The sequence below is a fragment of the Neolamprologus brichardi genome, chromosome 3 (assembly GCF_056152115.1).
Source record: "Neolamprologus brichardi isolate AB-2024 chromosome 3, ASM5615211v1, whole genome shotgun sequence".
Lineage (NCBI taxonomy): Eukaryota > Metazoa > Chordata > Actinopteri > Cichliformes > Cichlidae > Neolamprologus > Neolamprologus brichardi.
This window is the reverse complement of record NC_142106.1, coordinates 33,136,818-33,154,362: the sequence shown is the minus strand read 5'-3', so window position 1 is coordinate 33,154,362 and position 17,545 is coordinate 33,136,818. Positions and strand designations below refer to the sequence as shown.

Here is a 17,545-nt window from a genome sequence, read left to right as displayed (position 1 = left end):
CATGACAGACACATAAACGTCATCGTGAGATTTCTCTGGTAACGCCTCGCTTGCGTAACAAAAAAACCCCACAAAAAACTAAACATCAGACGTTTAAACAATAAGCTTTATTGTTTATGGGTAGCTTGGCATCACATTTACATTTATTTATCGTAAAATAGCTTCAAAGATGATAGAAGTCTACAGGCTATTTTATTTATTATTTATTTAATTATTTAATTTTGCTATGTCACTGTAAGATCAGCCAAAGAAGGATCTCGCTGAGGTTTCATCAGTTCTTAGCTAGATGTGATGGGGAAAAGGCTAAAGGCAACAGTTCACTGAGGCTGGTTTCTTTGTAAGAGCCGTCTGGCTTGGTCAAGTATACAGTCCAGTCTGATCCAAACTGTGAAACACAGAGAGAGAGCAAAAAAGATATAAAAATATCAGCAAGCAAGGCTTAAAATAGGTCATTTCCAAAATTATAATTTATTCCTAACATAAAGTATTTCAAAGCCCAGGCAAGACTCAACAGGAATAAAATATCGTTGGACTGGATTAAATGGCGAGTCTAACAATAATGGGTCATCTTTAACAAAATATTTCTAAAAGCTGCATGCATGTAAAGCATGAGGTTTAGAGTGGTTTGTGTTTTTAATTTTGATTAAAATGGTCTATTGGATTACAGAAAAAAAAATCCCTTTTGATGCTGTAAACATCAGCAGGAAGATCGCAAGTCAGCAACAACAAAGTATAACCCAACATTGAGAATCACAAGTGGTGGGAAAGGGGCGAGACATGCTCAGTGTGTATCATGGTGAATGCACCTTACTAACATCGGGCTGGAGCTACAGGGTGCCACCTTTATGAATGTCGCGTGTCCAGAGGTCTTTTATACCTTGCAGTATAACTCTCCTGAACAAATCCGGGTGACACATGATATGATGTGGTATGATATGGGTGTCACTCGCACATATTCGTACATATTTGATCTTCATCAATTTTACTGCAGCACTTTCTTGTTGTTACTGTCTTTGATGTCTGTAAGTGTGACGCCTCCAGTTCCCCAAAGGTACAATTTTAATTTCTGAAAGGACACATAATAAATCTTATCTAATCTTAAATGTTTATGACAAGATTTTAGGAGGAGAAAATATGCTTTTTTTTGCTGACACAAAGTGCCCTTCTCTGTAGCAAAGCTATAACACTTTACTGTTCTAGTTTAACAAGCCTGTAAAATGCAGCTTCTCCTGCCGGAAGACACACAGCTACTTCCCACTATAGATGTGTTTTACAGGGAAGGATGAATATGGGTTCCTGGATTCCTGGGTTACTTTCCTAGATGGGAAAAAATCCTTAGAGACACTTCCTCACCTCCATGAGGACCTGTCGGCACGCTCCGCATGGTCCAACAAAGCGGTCTTTGATGTCACTGCATAGAGGAGAGGAGAGGATGAGCGTTCGGGAATATGTTGCAACGTGCTTTGTTGAGACTGAGTGTCTTACCATGTCACAGCGATAGCGCTGAACTGTGTGTGGCCCTCCACCACAGCTCTCTGGATGGCAGTCCGCTCGGCACACACCGTCAGTCCGTAAGATGCATTCTCCACATTGCAGCCTGGAATCCTAACAATACTTAGACCACAGGTTCTTTTACAGTGCTCTAGGCATCGTAAAATCATATTTGATATCTCCGGCTTTTGAAAAGCAATCGTACTTTGTGAGGTGTACATTTGGGTCTGACTGTTTTACTGCCTTCTCTTGGTAAGTCAAAATCTGTGATTCGTAAATTGTTTTATAAATGAAGTCTGCCGAAACTATTAAAATATATAAAAAGAATTATGATAGAAAATCGCCTCTGTCAGTTTTATTTACTTTCTATAGAGATCACATTATTGTATTATAACTTCTGCATGCCGTTTTTACTACTGAACCAAGTTACAGACAATAGAATAGAATAGAAGAGCAATATCCTTTATTGTCTCTCATTGGGGAAATTCACAGCCAAGTTAAGCTCAGTGCCAGATGAGATCAAAGCGGATTGGATAAGATAAAGTTTATAGGTTTATTCCACGAAATGAAAGTTTCACTGCAGCAGCACATGAGCACATCGGCATTATGAGGAGCTACAAAATCCTGCGCAACAAACAAACTATAACATTTACTACAGTGTAATATACACAAACATGTATATTAATTATGAGTCTGAGGTTATAGATAAACACAAATTCACATATTAGAAGAACAGTGACATAAAAGTGAAAATTGAATAATGTTATATAGTGAGTAGTATCGGTGGAAGAGTACTTGGGTTCATTTACTGTCGTTAAGAACATAGACCATTGAGTGCACACTAGAAATAAAATTCAGTGCACTGACTTGCAATCGAATCAACCTAAGTAAACAAATCTAAATATCAAAACCTAAAATATATATATATATATATATATATATAATATAAGAAAAGTGCTTATATACATGTGATAATTAAGAAAAGCATAGGATCTTAGAAATGAATAAATATTGTATCTGGTTTTTGTTGCTTGATTATAAAAACCAGTGCATTAGTACATGAGAAGCATATGAGTACTATAACTGCTGTTGCTGTTGTGCTGTTTTATCACAACATTTAATCTGCAGATAGACTAATAAGCACATAAAAAGCACTATACTGGCCCCCGAAATAAAGCCACCTTTAACTGCACTTAAGGACAGTAGCCTGCTTGCTTAATTGCACTTTTATCCATTACTTAATATTACGGTATCTATGACACCCGCACTTTATGAGCTTGCAAAACACACTCCTCTCTGTTATTACCTGTGATTATGGCGCCATCTGCTGTCAACACGGCCGCACCGACAGGGAAGCGGCTGTATGGACAGTAAGCCTTGTCCCGAGCCTGCAGGCACTTTGAAACGAGCTCCTTTACTTGATCTGCGCATGACAGGCAACAAACCTGTGTGAGCTGTAATTAAACAAATGACCCCCGAGGCTGCTGAGACTCCGTGAGGGGTGAGAGGGGTGCACTTGCCTGTCATTGTAGCTGAAGACGCTTCTGGATTATGTCACCTTATCCAACTACGCTGTCCCGTGACAAAGAAATAAACTATGGTAATGCAAGTGGATTTTAATTCAGGTCTGCCGACGGCTGCCAGGGGGTCGCGAAACTAGGAGGCTTTGTGACAGCTGTTTACCGTTCACGTTATTGGCTGGCATGGGTGCAGCGTCATCGACCAGACTGGGACCGTTATGTCAGGACTGCAGAGGACCTGACTTTTGGCTATAGCGAATCACTTAAATTTTTAATCAGACAAAGTAAAACACTCGGAGGTTCTACATCACCAGAAAGTGTGAATAAAGCTGCTGTGGTGTAAGGCATGTTTACTAGTTTTAGTGCTCGGACATATTTAAGGCATCCAAACTGAACAGATGGAAGAAGAGGCAAGGGTTTATTGTTTCCTCTATTGTTCATCTGTGTTTCCTGCATACTTAGAAATAAAGTCATCAAGAACTTTCCTAAATTCCATGAGTGGGTTAAACCATCACAATGATTTGAACAAGCATCTCTGTATTCAAAGCTCTCCGTGCCAGAGGCTTTCATTGTAGTGCAGAGCTGTTCAGTGAACCACACCGCTGCACCGGCTCACGTGTTTGTTCATTAAAAAGAACACAGCCACTTGCTAAAAGTACAAATTCTGCTTCCGTGGGTCTCTTATACACGTTGCTCCTGTGTGAATTACATTTGCTATGCAGTCCAGTGTTTTCTAAAGAGATGTGGTGGCGGTTTAATGCACAGTCATAGTTGCGCTTCACATTATTATAATTTGTTTTATTATTTTTTTAATTCCAAAATAAGTTCTTCTGCTCTAGATTAATATCTAAATATTAAAGCTTCCAGTTTGGATTTAGGAGACAGACACTTTTTCTACTTTCTTTTTTGATACAGCTTATAGTTACTGCTGGATTAGGTGACCCTGAATGCTGCTGGAGGTTTCTTTATGTTAAAAGGGTTTTTTAACAGGAATATAAATAAAACTGAACTGAAATTGAATAGATTGCTTTTAGTGAAAAATTATTTGCTCGTTTTGAATGAGAAACGTTTCCTGTAAAGTGGCATGAAGTCACAAATATTTATGCCCACGTTAAGTAATTTGATTACATGTAAAAAAAAAAAATGTCCCTGTAATTTTGTTATTTAAGTACAATGGAAATATTTAAATGAAATGGAAATTTGGGTCACTGGTACACAGTGAATCTACAACAAGCACTTTTCATTAATGATTAATTATTTCAAAAAGAAATCAAACTTTGATTTGTATTTGTCAGCTGCATTTTATTCAGAGTTATTGCTCATGTTTACGAGGGCAAATAGTCTTTTTATAGTGACATGTTTATCTGTGTAGTGAATCGTCGTCATGCACCACAGTGCGTTCAGTGCTTTCTTGAGAGATAGAGAATTGTAAATGTGTCAGCAGTTCCTGGGCTCCTCTCATACATGCTGCATTTTGAAATTCACCAAATATTTTCGGTGGGTGGCAGGTATGAGATGGATTCAGGCCTTTTTGGCATCATCCTTCCCCGAGAACCCTCTAGGTACCATCACAGGTGATGGAGTTTGACCTGAGTGCTGATACTTTCATAGTTGTAAGTCCACGCAGTCATTTCTAGTACACATTTTTGTCTTCTCTGTTTTTTTATATGCTGTCCAGACTCTGAGCCCAAAGGATCTGGACATTTAGTACTGTTTCTGTGACTGAATGAGTGATTGATTCATCAGGTGCATGGAAAAAAATCATTATCAGCACACCCTTCAATGACATGAGCAGATGGTGGAACGTGCTTTTATGGCACTATCATTTGTTATATTGACAGATGCTATAAATGTAGTCAATGTGAGCTGATTAACCCCTTCTATAGCTTAAAAATGTAATTAAGAAATTAATGTAAAACAAGTCAGCGAACAATGATGACTCGTGTTGGATGAAACTTAAGGCAGCGGGATGTTGTGTTTCAAGTGCTGAGCTGTTTGGTTTAAATCTTTACTGCAATGCTTAAAAACATTACAAAAATCTTTACAGAATCTTATAGGTAACCAATCAGCTCGAGTCTCGACATTTCATAATGTTTTTAAGTATGCTTCACATGACATTGTTCATTTCAGAGCTGTGTGAAATCATACAATGATGGTGATCTGGCAGTTTTCTCCCAGCCTCTAAGACTAAATGCACCGATCTCTCAGATCACCACAAAATCCCAAGAGAACATTCATCCACAATATTCATTTTACTAGATTGCATTAATATCAGATTTAGACATTAGATTTGGTAGGTGAAGCAAAAGACACCGTGCTCCACCAGTTTCATTAAGCTTGGTAGACACACTCTCATCAGGATGTACAGTAAGCCAAGCCCGTTTCTCTTTGCAGTAATGACCTCAGATCTTCAGCAGGTATCAAAGGGCATTTAAGAGAATGATAAAGCTCTCTAAACAAACACAATTACACTCACAATTACACACACATACACAGCCCCCCCCCCCCCCCCCCCCCCCCCCCCTTCCATGTAGTCTATCAGTGGTTCACTTTTTTTTTTCTGGTTAACTTTACATTACAAATATAAGTCTCTACGTCAAGACTTTTCATCTTTATCTAAGACGTGTGAGGAGACGCCCAGCTCTGACATCAGAGATCGGTAGCACCCACGCCAACATCTGGCCTTTGTTCCCTCTCTGTTCCCCGCTGTAACGGTCACTGCTTGTATTTGAGTTTCGTGGCGTGAGCCGCCACAGGTGATCTCCTCTCTCTCGCTCTCTTTCGCTCTCTCTTTCTCTCTCGTTCACCTCCTCTTTTTGGTTTCCTGCACTTTTCACCGACTTCCTCTTGAGAGGGGAGTCAGATCCACAGAGCAGCCAAGTGAAAGAAATAAAAGAAGCTTAAGCCATGTGTTGTACAGGAAAGTGCGCCCGCCTGGTGGGTCTGATCCTGCTGCCTTCAGCCTTCATCTGCATCATCTCCAACCTGCTGCTCTTCTTCCCCGACGGGAAGCAGCTGAAGACCAGCGAGATCTCCACCGAGGTCTGGCTCATGGGGGGGCTCCTCGGAGGAGGCCTGATTGTGAGTAAACCAGTTCCACGCAGAGAGTCTGGTGAAATGTTTTATTGCTCATTTTTATTGGGTTTTTCAGCCATTACGTTTCGTAGTGTAAACTAGTAAAGTTAAACTGCTTACGTTTATTGAGTTTTATTGAGAATTACTACTGCATGATCCTTTTTAGATTAGCATAGAGTTTTGTTAGAGCATTTTTATTAATAGTACACGCCTCTTTGTCTCTATCAGCCTGTTTTGAGGTTCAGCGTGATGTTATTATTTGACTTGTCATATGTAAAACCAGTAAAAGCAGCACCTTTAACAATGGTTAAGGGTTATTTTAAAGATGTGTTATGACTCACTGAGTAAACATTTTAAATTCTAGCTCAGCTTATGTGTACATGAACATGCTTTAGATACCAAAACATTGAAGAAGAATGTAAATGTAAGTCATTCTGAAAATAAATAATGAATGTAACCAAATCACACCACTCATATAAAAGATCTTTAATAATAAAAATAAATAAATTCACTTAAATGCATTACTAAAGTATTTATGCTGCTATAATTGAGATAGAAATGTTGTAGCGTTTACATTAATTTGCCAGCTTTCATTACTTTAGTTTCCTTAATGCTATTAAAGAAGCTAAAGTAGTTAAATTGTATTACACTTCCCTTATTAAAAGGGGACTATCTTGACATTGTGTGAGCTATCACTATCAATAAATAATTCATAAATATTTAATCTTTTGTACTTCAGTATAACATTTCACTTCAGACCAGGAAGTTTGATCCCTTTCGTCTAACTTTGGGATGTCGCTGCTTGCTGGGTAAACCTTGATGCAGGATTTACAAATATTTGGTTTGATAGATAAGCGAACATACACACACACACAATTGTGCTCATGCGTACACACAAATAAGTATGTAACCTGTGGGTGGACCCAAAGAAATAGAAAAAAAACGTTTTTTGAGAGAATTCATCAACAACAAAAACATCTTTTTGATAGCAGATGTAATGTCTCGTCTCTGCACCTGTCAGATGCTGTGTCCGAGCTGTTCAGCTATCAGGGCCGGGGGCAAGGGTTGCTGTGGAAAAGGTTGCTGTGGCAACCGCTGCCGGGTGAGTGAAATCATTTGAACGATTTATTGCATTTCCATGTTACACAATACTGTTGTGTGTGGCGGACTGCACTGATAATGATGTGTAATAAAAGGTATATAAAAGTCCAAAGGACAAACTTTAGTGCATGATCATTAATGTACCCAGATGCTCTGTTTGAGGTGCGTCTGACAAAGAGAATCATTAGTACTTCAAACAATAAGTATTTAAAGTTTTGCTGAATATGTTTTGCAGAAGTACAGCTCTTTATCTGAATTCCAGATCCTCACTTCTCTTTGATTATTAGGAACTACATTGCTAATTACAGAAGTGAGGAGCCATTAAGTCTGAATAACCAGACAGCAATTTTTAAAAAATATGCACTGCTTCGACTTTTAGCATCTTAGGTCATTGACACTTTGAAAGAAAAGGGGAAATAAAAAAATTATGTTTGCATTGAAAGACTGCTAACTTTGGAGGCAGTACGATCCTCTGGGTTAATTATATGCACTGAGACCATAAATGGCTAACTTTGAGTAAGCATAGGCAGAAAGCCACTGTGTGCATGAACTGTCCATGTGATCGTTGTCCAGTAACACATCACAGACGTGCATTTTGCCATTCCTTTTTATTTTGGGTAGATAACCTTGCAGTGATATCAACAACAGTGCATAAAGGGGTTAGTAAATTCATCAGATCACCTGTCATAAAAACAAGAAAACACAAATATTGATTTTTAATGCAAAAAACTTGATTAAAGCTACAAATGATATTTTTGTTTATCGGGGAAATACGCATTAGATTTTTATATTAGCAAGTAATCAAAACTGGCTGTTTAAAACTCCTGGATAGCAAAATTATTTATATTTTAGCATTAAAAATGTTGTTTTGATTAAAGAGCTTCTTCGTACTGGTGGATTAACCATTACAGGCACTATAACAGAAACTTTTTTTTAATGTTATTACCAACACTGTTAATTTAGGGCAACTGCAGCCTAAACCTTACACTGGTTGGCAGTTTAATACATTTTTAAGCACTGTTTATATTTTATATATTGGATAAAAGCCATAAAACATGATAGCAGTTAATTAGTAACCTAATAATTTTTCTACAGGGGATAAAGTAAACTTTTGTGTTTAGCTTTACTCTAAGTCGACCTGCTTATTTATTATTAAAAGAAAGCTCCATAATGCCTGAGTTGATAATGTTTTAGTTTTAGGGCATGATTATTTCTATTTTTGCAAGTTTTCAGGAAAAAAAAGTTAAAAAACAAAAAAGGAAATCACTTTGAAATAGAAGATAAGCAACACAAGTTCTCTCTTTTCCAATCCCTGTTCATGGACTTTTATAAAAACCCCAATATGGAAACCAAAACCCTTAACAGTAAATATTTAGGTTATATATACAGGGAGTGCAGAATTATTAGGCAAATGAGTATTTTGTCCACATCATCCTCTTCATGCATGTTGTCTTACTCCAAGCTGTATAGGCTTGAAAGCCTACTACCAATTAAGCATATTAGGTGATGTGCATCTCTGTAATGAGAAGGGGTGTGGTCTAATGACATCAACACCCTATATCAGGTGTGCATAATTATTAGGCAACTTCCTTTCATTTGGCAAAATGGGTCAAAAGAAGGACTTGACAGGCTCAGAAAAGTCAAAAATAGTGAGATATCTTGCAGAGGGATGCAGCAGTCTCAAAATTGCAAAGCTTCTGAAGCGTGATCATCGAACAATCAAGCGTTTCATTCAAAATAGTCAACAGGGTCGCAAGAAGCGTGTGGAAAAACCAAGGCGGAAAATAACTGCCCATGAACTGAGAAAAGTCAAGCGTGCAGCTGCCAAGATACCACTTGCCACTAGTTTGGCCATATTTCAGAGCTGCAACATCACTGGAGTGCCCAAAAGCACAAGGTGTGCAATACTCAGAGACATGACCAAGGTAAGAAAGGCTGAAAGACGACCACCACTGAACAAGACACACAAGCTGAAACGTCAAGACTGGGCCAAGAAATATCTCAAGACTGATTTTTCTAAGGTTTTATGGACTGATGAAACGAGAGTGAGTCTTGATGGGCCAGATGGATGGGCCCGTGGCTGGATTGGTAAAGGGCAGAGAGCTCCAGTCTGACTCAGACGCCAGCAAGGTGGAGTACTGGTTTGGGCTGGTATCATCAAAGATGAGCTTGTGGGGCCTTTTCGGGTTGAGGATGGAGTCAAGCTCAACTCCCAGTCCTACTGCCAGTTTCTGGAAGACACCTTCTTCAAGCAGTGGTACAGGAAGAAGTCTGCATCCTTCAAGAAAAACATGATTTTCATGCAGGACAATGCTCCATCACACACGTCCAAGTACTCCACAGCGTGGCTGGCAAGAAAGGGTATAAAAGAAGAAAAACTAATGACATGGCCTCTTTGTTCACCTGATCTGAACCCCATTGAGAACCTGTGGTCCATCATCAAATGTGAGATTTACAAGGAGGGAAAACAGTACACCTCTCTGAACAGTGTCTGGGAGGCTGTGGTTGCTGCTGCACGCAATGTTGATGGTGAACAGATCACAACACTGACAGAATCCATGGATGGCAGGCTTTTGAGGGTCCTTGCAAAGAAAGGTGGCTATATTGGTCGCTGATTTGTTTTTGTTTTGTTTTTGAATGTCAGAAATGTATATTTGTGAATGTGGAGATGTTATATTGGTTTCACTGGTAAAAATAAATAATTGAAATGGGTATATATTTGTTTTTTGTTAAGTTGCCTAATATTTATGCACAGTAATAGTCACCTGCACACACAGATATCCCCCTAAAATAGCTAAAACTAAAAACAAACTAAAAACTACTTCCAAAAACATTCAGCTTTGATATTAATGAGTTTTTTGGGTTCATTGAGAACATGGTTGTTGTTCAATAATAAAATTATTCCTCAAAAATACAACTTGGCTAATAATTCTGCACTCCCTGTATATATGTATATTGTATGCTTCATAAAACTTCTGTGTCTCCTACAGTGATTCATGGCTCCTTCCATTTGTTTTCCACATTAAGTTTGAGTAAAATTAACATGAACTTGTCCCAGAAAAATGAAAAAAAAGAAGAAAAAAAGAACAAAAGAAATGATGAATGACAGCAAAGAGATCACCTAAAAAAATCTCTCTAAAGAACAAACATACTTGTACAGTTACAATAATTCATAATCTCTTCCATGAGTGAAAAAACACCTAAATGTTCTCATCTTTCTTTTAGATGTTGAACTCGGTCATATCCTCCGCCGTCGGCGTTCTTGGTGGGATTTACTGCACCAGTGTCGCCTCAGCTGGGTTGGCTGTTGGACCCAAGTGCCAGGTGGAAAGTGGCAAATGGGAGTACCCCTTTAAAGAGACGGGCACGTGAGTGTCCCACCTTCATCATTATATTTTTAAATGTACTTTTTGATAAGCACTGAAACAGCAGATTGAGCCAGTAATTATAGTCTTGACTGATACCCTTGAGGCAGATAAAATATATACATTTCCTTTTTCAGTTATTCTTCTTTTCTCTTAAGTTATATTTAACTGCTTTAGCTTTCTTTGAGAAGCACCAAAATATATAATCATTACTGTATTATTTTTCTTCCTTTGGCTGGTTTTGTTAGATTTTGGCACAGAGTATCACCCTATCCATAACATCCCCCTCTGTCACACCAACCCTCTAACATGTCCTCCTATACAACATCCATGAACCTCCTTCGAGGTCTTCCTCTTTTCCTCCTGCCTGATGACTGCATCTTCATCTTCCTTTGTGCAGTATATCCACTATCCCTCCAATGTACAGCTCAGCTTCCTGTCTTTTTATCAGTGCCACCTTCTCTACGTCACCTTCCCCTTTCACCCCTATCCTGCAATACTCTTAAAGTCCAGTAGGTGGCACAGCGAGCCAGTATGTTCCATCACGTGTTTCTTGACCTTTTTAAACATTTGCAATATTAATCGATACTCAGATGGAATTAAAAGGGTTACATAAGCATCCACCCAAAGTGATCGTCACCACTGAGTCATTTTACAAGCAGGTGATAAAGGCCCATCATGCAATTGGGACAACTGTTAATAAATATGAGCTTGTTGTTAATATTCAGGCTTGTCTGTTATGACAGCAGTTTAAAGGGCAAACTAAGAAAAACAAGTCTGATTACACAATACATGTTGGGTTATTAACATGTGACCTGGGCTTGTCCTTCCTCCAGAAAACTTTAAGTTCCTCTTTCTCGTTTCTGTTCTGTCAACTGTCGATTTTTAGCCCAAACTATTTTGCTATTTAATATTTCTAATGGTGCTGAAAGGATGATATGAAAAACAAGAAGTGATTCTCTCAGATAATAAGACATGCTCTATATCTGCTGCAAGGAAGGAGGCTGGGAAAGATGCCTTTGTGTTGGCTGTCTGTGTCACTATGAATAGGCTGCGATAAGATATCAAATTGAGGAAACAAATTTTTCAGAATTCTAGATTGCAAAAAGGGAAATGATTCATTCACGCATGTATTTTGGTTTACTTTGTTGTTTTGTAATGTACTCTGTACTTCTGTGATGCCGTTTAGAGGAAAGGAAAGCTTTAACCTTCAACAGCCTTTAAATAAAGTTTGAAGATGTCACATATAAATATTTACTGCCTGCAGAGTAAACGCTGATCAAGCACTGTCCTGCAGCGATAGTGTTTAATGTGAAAGGGAATTTCAAGAAAAGATACTGCAGGATGTTGATCAATGAAAAACTTTAACTAATATAAATTTGACCCATGAGCTGCTGTCACAAAGAGAGAAATCAGGGACATAACCTTACTTTTGGATGTTCAGACTGTGCAAGTTGGACATTGTGACTCATTTTCAGTTTACTGAACAGCTGTTTACTGCTGTTCTTGGTAATCTGTATTGGCTAATTATTTTTTTTAACCCTCGCTGTTGAGCCTGTAACAAAACGCAGTCCTGTGAAAAACCTAAGCTCAAAGCCTCTTCCTGTAAAAAGAGCATCCCAGCATTACTTAGGGTTGCAAAGCTGCATTTTAATGAGCCACAAGACTTCTGGAACAATGTCCTTCAGACAGATGAGACCAAATTTGCGATGTCTGGACTTAATGCACAGTGCTGCATTTGGTAAAAACCAAACGCAGCGTATAAACAGAAACACTTCATACCAGCTGTCGGCACGGCGGTGGTGGGGTGATGGTTTTGGCTTCTTTTGCAGTCACTGGACCTGAGCAGCTTGCATTTGTTGATCCAGCCAGGTCCTATTAGGCCCTGTGAAATTTTTCTTTTCACATGATTGTAGCAATAATGAAATAATGTTCTAAAATATCAAATTATATCATATCTAATCTTCGATTTTTCAAACAAACAAGATGTTCGTGAGATTTTGAGCTGCGGCATAGACTTGTTTTTTCTTGTCTGGACTGGATTAACCTGTTTCCAGACTTTGTGTTGATTTAAGGGGATGTGAGAGCATATCAGCAAGAAAGAAAATATATATTATTTCTCAGAAGTATTAGTTTAATATTAATGTAAATAAGTAAGGTTGAAAAGTTTTTGATTGCAACTCGCTTTCTTTCTCCACCTCACACTTTTTTCTCCTTCTCTTCCACCATCACCGCTTTTTCTTCACTTCCCCATCCCCATCCATATTTTCATTAATGCTGTTAGTACAAGCTCTGGTCACTGCTTATGCTCCACTGCTCCTCTCCTTCACAGGGGCAATGGGAGCTACCTTGTAAACCAGGATATGTGGACTACATGTGTGCACCCTAAAAACATAGTGCTGTGGAACATCGTTCTGTTCTCCATCCTGCTGGCCATGGGCTTGCTGCAAATTGTGCTCTGCGGCCTCCAGGCGATCAACGGCTGTTTGGGATGCATCTGCGGAGACTGTCGGGACAGCAAAGACGTAAGTGAACGAATCCTAAACCTCTGCCTGAGCTGGGCGAGGGTAGAGGAATTCCTTCTAATCACTTGAGTGTATTTGTGAGTCTCAGAGGTCAGATGTTCGAGGCAGTAAAATTGTAAACAGTTTATTCAAACATGAGAGTCGTAGTGACGGCTCACTAATGTGCTGTAGCTTGTTTGGTTCAGCTCTGGAGTCAGCTCTTCTCAGCAACTCCATTTATGGCCGTTTGCCATTTTGTACTTCCAGACTGAATTTCTTTAGAACTGTTGGATTGCTGTTCATGACTTCCATCCAGCCTGTCAGTGATTACAAAAACAAGTTTTGTAGTTTTGGATCCTGTGTTGATAGGAAAAAGGCTCCCAGTGGGGACGGAAACAGCACTAATTTAAAGGAATTTTTAAGCATTTTGGGAAACAAGTTCTAAAAAAAAATCTATGCTTTGTATTATTAAACTGATTTAGACTGCAGACAGTATAAAAGCTCTAGGAAAAGAAAAAGTGGAGCCAGTGTATATGTGCCCTAACCCTTAATACCTCTAATAACCAGCAGGGGGCGACTCCTGTGGTTGCGCGAAGAAATCATATTATAAAGAAAAAATACCTTTTTTATGCTTGTTTTACTTTTTTCAATTAATAATTAATTTTTATAAATTATGTTCCTGTGTAGGGTAAAATAGCTGATAAAGCAGGTTGTGATTCAGAGCATGAGCGTCAGATATTCAGGAAAGAAAACAAAATTGTAAATTAACAAAAGCTTTCTGGTTTATAATTACAAGACAGTCTGAACAATGAGATTACAGAATTTTTTCTCCACTGTAAGCTGGGTTTGACACCGCTGCTTCAGAAAATAGGTGCTCAAGCTCCTACCATGTGGGAACAGCAGGCACCACAGGCCCTCTGGTTCTCAGTCACACCCGCCTCTCGCTTGTTTAGTTCTAAAAGATACTTCAAGGAGTGAGCACATTATACACTTTGTTTCAGGGCTGTGCTCAGTAGACAAATTAATTTCACAGTAGTGCACGATGCATTATTTCACTAACCTAAACCATCCTCACATCCAAATGTAATTACAAATGATTTCAAAAACAGCCAAAATGCAAAACCCGAGTGCAAAAATGGTCGTCTAACTATCTGGTAACCTTTTCAATACATCAGCAGTTTATGGCTGATGTACAAATTGAATGATTGATTGATTGATATGAGACATAATGTGCTTCTTCTTTGGCTCTCGGAGGAGGCGGACGCACTTTTTCTCCTCTCCCTTATCTTCCCTGCTTATGTCCTTGTCTAGTCTCGTGTTTTTTTTTTTGTATTTTCCCTGGAACATTCTCTCACAGTCTGTTCTCTAAAACCTAAAAGAGGAATTATGGATTGGATCAACAGGTCCCTAAATGCAATTGACACCCCTTTCTCAATGAGAAGTTTGGGCTCGGGTGAGCCTGACTGCTGACGATATCTACCTATTCGGAACCATGGTAACAGGGTTCTGGCTGATCGGAGCTGGCTTGGCCCTGACTTATCGAAGAATTAAGAAAGTGGAACCGGCTGTTCAGACCCCCACAAGGCTGCCCACTGGGATTGGAACGATGGGAGAGGCATGAGTTTCTCAAAATGGGCTCATTGAGTCACCACGGATAAGATCTTGGAGAGGCTACGGCTGCTGTGAATACTCAGAATAAGATCTCTGACTGCAGACTGGATACATCTCAGAAGGGCTAGCCCGGAATAACATCTCTGGGCGCAAAATTGGATGACATCTCGGGGAGGCACACTGCCGTGAGTTCTCAGAAATCAGCTCCTTGAGCTCAAGAAATGACAACATCACAGAACGCAAGTATGGCGAAGCTCGCGGCTCTCCAACGGGAGATTGAGAGACCAGTGTTGGACTGTAGAACTGCTTTGAAATTCATATGAGCTGTTCGCACTAAAGTAAAAAAAATAACATCACTTCATGCGGATACCCTCTCGGCGCCAGCTACAAGGCTGGAGCTGAACAAAACACCCTGATAACGACTGTGTTTAGTCTGTTCCTTCCCATTCCATGCAAGGCCACCTGGGTTGGCTGGAAGACTGTTTACTTAGCCTGGCAGGGCGAAGGACACTGTCTCAGCTGAATTATGGACACGCACACACATACATATACTGATACTGACAAGCACTCACCGACGCATCACCCTCCCTACCCCGGATCCAACGCCACCTCCAACGCTTACCTCCCCTCTGATGTGGACATCGGGTCAGTTGGAGGCGCAGTCGAAAGATTGCGGTGGTCCCAGATCAGTACACACTGGAACACTTTCCCATGTTGCTGTCTGTGTTTATTGTGCTATGGTGTGTTGATATCTGTGCATTCCTGTATTATCCTTTTGTGTTACACATTTCGATGTTTTTTTCCTCGCTACCTAGCCTGACCTGTCTCCCCAATGTGATGTTTGTGTATTGTATGTACGGTCGGCAAGGTCTGTCATCTCGGTTGTGGGCAAAAGACCTGCAACTGACAAATAAAGGCTATCTCATCATCATCATCATCTCATTTGTAGGTTTCAGTTGCTGTGAACAGGATCTTTTGTGCACAGCCGAGCTAATTTTATCTCTTGTTTGTCTTTAGTCGTTAACCTCTGCTTGTTTGTGTTTGTAGTGCAAATTCACAAATAAGCACATTTTCCCAAAAGTGCAATGAGTGCATGTAACATAAAAATCCAAACTTGCACAAATAAATCTAAAGCTAAAACACCAAACTCAACAATAAAGAGTTAGTTTAAACAAAAACCTTTAAGGTCATAAAAACATTCCCATGTCTCAGATATTTCAGATAACATTTTCCAATACCTTCCTCTTGATGCAGCAGCTAAAAGAATTACTAAAAAAAATACATGATGTAAAAGCAGTGACAGATTTCTTTCCATGAAGATGCAATAAGTAAACCAGCAGCTTGACGGAAAACACGGTAACAGTCAAAATTCATAAACACCAACATGAACTGTACGAACGACAAGACAAATCCACACGCTAAAGATTAAGCTCACATTTAGCGCACGGTTAAACATCTACTGATGACCTGCGTCCTTCTACTTATCTTTAGACATTATATCCAAAGTATGCAGCAATGTGCTTTGGTGGAAACTTGTCCCCAACGTCCACGTTCACATGTGAACTGTATCATCAGATGTCTACATATTAACACGGTTCTCCAGTTTATTAACACCCCTGTTAGTCATTTGAGAGCCGGCGTCCTGTCCAATATGTCAACTGAACATGTGATGTTTGTCCTGCTGCAGGATGAAAGCGGACTGTAAGGGTGAAGAAGAAAAATCCTGCTGTGACCGGCCTCCAAAAGGACCCCCATGCTTTTCTCCATTGGTGCCACTTCTGCGAAGACGCTCATCGACTCGCTTTTGTTTCCTCTTTCCAGAATGTGTCAGAACCGAACTCCATTATTTTGTGAATTGCAATCTTCTTGTTTGTATCTCCCAACTTAATTCCTTTAACTGAAATAGTTTATGAAATAAAGAGTAATTCCTGTGCTGAAGAATCAACGCAGGACGGATATGAATAAATAGCAAATAACTGTTTGATGTGGGCTTACACTGTATACCAGGTAAATGTGAAAATGTGATCAAATTTAAAAAATAAAGGCAGCATATTTTTAAATTACGCTGGATTTGCTCTTCGTTACGCAGCAGCGCTCAACACTTCATCTAGAGGAGTGCTGCTTTACTAAGCCTCATTATCAGTAAGAGATTGTTTCAGAAAGGTGTCAGACCCCATGGTTGAGAACTTTTAAACCACGCCATCACTATTACAAAGACTTTCAGACATTTCGTCTAACAACAACTTGTGCACGAGCCTATGGTACTACATTTATCACCAATCTGGTGGCTGTTGCCAATCTGAACTGTAATAATGGTTCCCTGCTATGATTATAACCCACACCCAAATTATGAGCTATTACACAGAACTAACACAAGCCTTTAGACACACTGTGTGTGGAGCATTGCTACAGCAGATACAGCTCTAACACATATTTCAGGATGCAAACATCTATATACGCACAGTAATATAAAGATGCTACCTTGGACGTGCTGGTTGTGAATTCTGTGCCTGAGATGACCGTATCAGTAACATCCATCATCTGCAACATCATGCGGATCCAAATGAAGAATAAAAGGTGGATCAACCTCACTGTGTGTGAAATGGGCATCCACAGCAGCATCACATATAGATCACAGATCCACTGTAACCTGTTACTCATCATCTGACTCCAGCTCTGTGCCCATGACCGTGTGCAGTGTTGGGGAGTAACGGATTACATGTACCGCCGTTACGTATTTAAAATACAAAATATGAGTAACTGTATTCCGTTACAGTTACCGTTTAAAAAGGTGGTATTTAGAATACAGTTACTTTGTTGAAATAAAGGGATTACACGGCGGTACTTCCCTGTTTCATATTGTGGCGGGTCAGGACTG

General features: G+C 39.5%; 2 protein-coding genes across 2 annotated transcripts; one reads left to right on the top strand and one right to left on the bottom strand.

Annotated features, from left to right (window-relative positions):
• Window positions 1-96: 96 nt before the first annotated feature.
• zgc:103586 lies at window positions 97-3,163 on the bottom strand. The gene is made up of 5 exons (XM_087839328.1): window positions 3,012-3,163; window positions 2,798-2,914; window positions 1,486-1,597; window positions 1,354-1,411; window positions 97-385 (listed from the first exon to the last, which is right to left on the bottom strand). Exons 1-5 carry the CDS (start codon window positions 3,016-3,018, stop codon window positions 272-274), a joined length of 408 nt encoding a protein of 135 aa, XP_087695454.1. The 5' UTR covers window positions 3,019-3,163; the 3' UTR covers window positions 97-271.
• Window positions 3,164-5,720: 2,557 nt separating this feature from the next.
• Window positions 5,721-16,730, top strand: tm4sf5 (transmembrane 4 L six family member 5). Its single transcript, XM_087839327.1, has 5 exons — window positions 5,721-6,092; window positions 7,108-7,188; window positions 10,413-10,555; window positions 12,885-13,077; window positions 16,355-16,730. Exons 1-5 carry the CDS (start codon window positions 5,919-5,921, stop codon window positions 16,370-16,372), a joined length of 609 nt encoding a protein of 202 aa, XP_087695453.1. The 5' UTR covers window positions 5,721-5,918; the 3' UTR covers window positions 16,373-16,730.
• The last annotated feature ends 815 nt before the right edge of the window (window positions 16,731-17,545 follow it).

Bases quoted from the DNA above. Each gene is read 5' to 3' on its own strand.
- zgc:103586 (XM_087839328.1), bottom strand. The intron at 1,412-1,485 runs GTAAGACACTCA...TCCTCTATGCAG, and splicing joins AGCGCTATCGCTGTGACATG to TGACATCAAAGACCGCTTTG. The intron at 386-1,353 runs GTGAGGAAGTGT...TGTGTTTCACAG, and splicing joins GCCGACAGGTCCTCATGGAG to TTTGGATCAGACTGGACTGT.
- tm4sf5 (XM_087839327.1), top strand. From the start codon at position 5,919: ATGTGTTGTACAGGAAAGTGCGCCCGCCTGGTGGGTCTGATCCTGCTG. The intron at 7,189-10,412 runs GTGAGTGAAATC...TCTTTCTTTTAG, and splicing joins GCTGTGGCAACCGCTGCCGG to ATGTTGAACTCGGTCATATC. The intron at 10,556-12,884 runs GTGAGTGTCCCA...TCTCCTTCACAG, and splicing joins CCCTTTAAAGAGACGGGCAC to GGGCAATGGGAGCTACCTTG.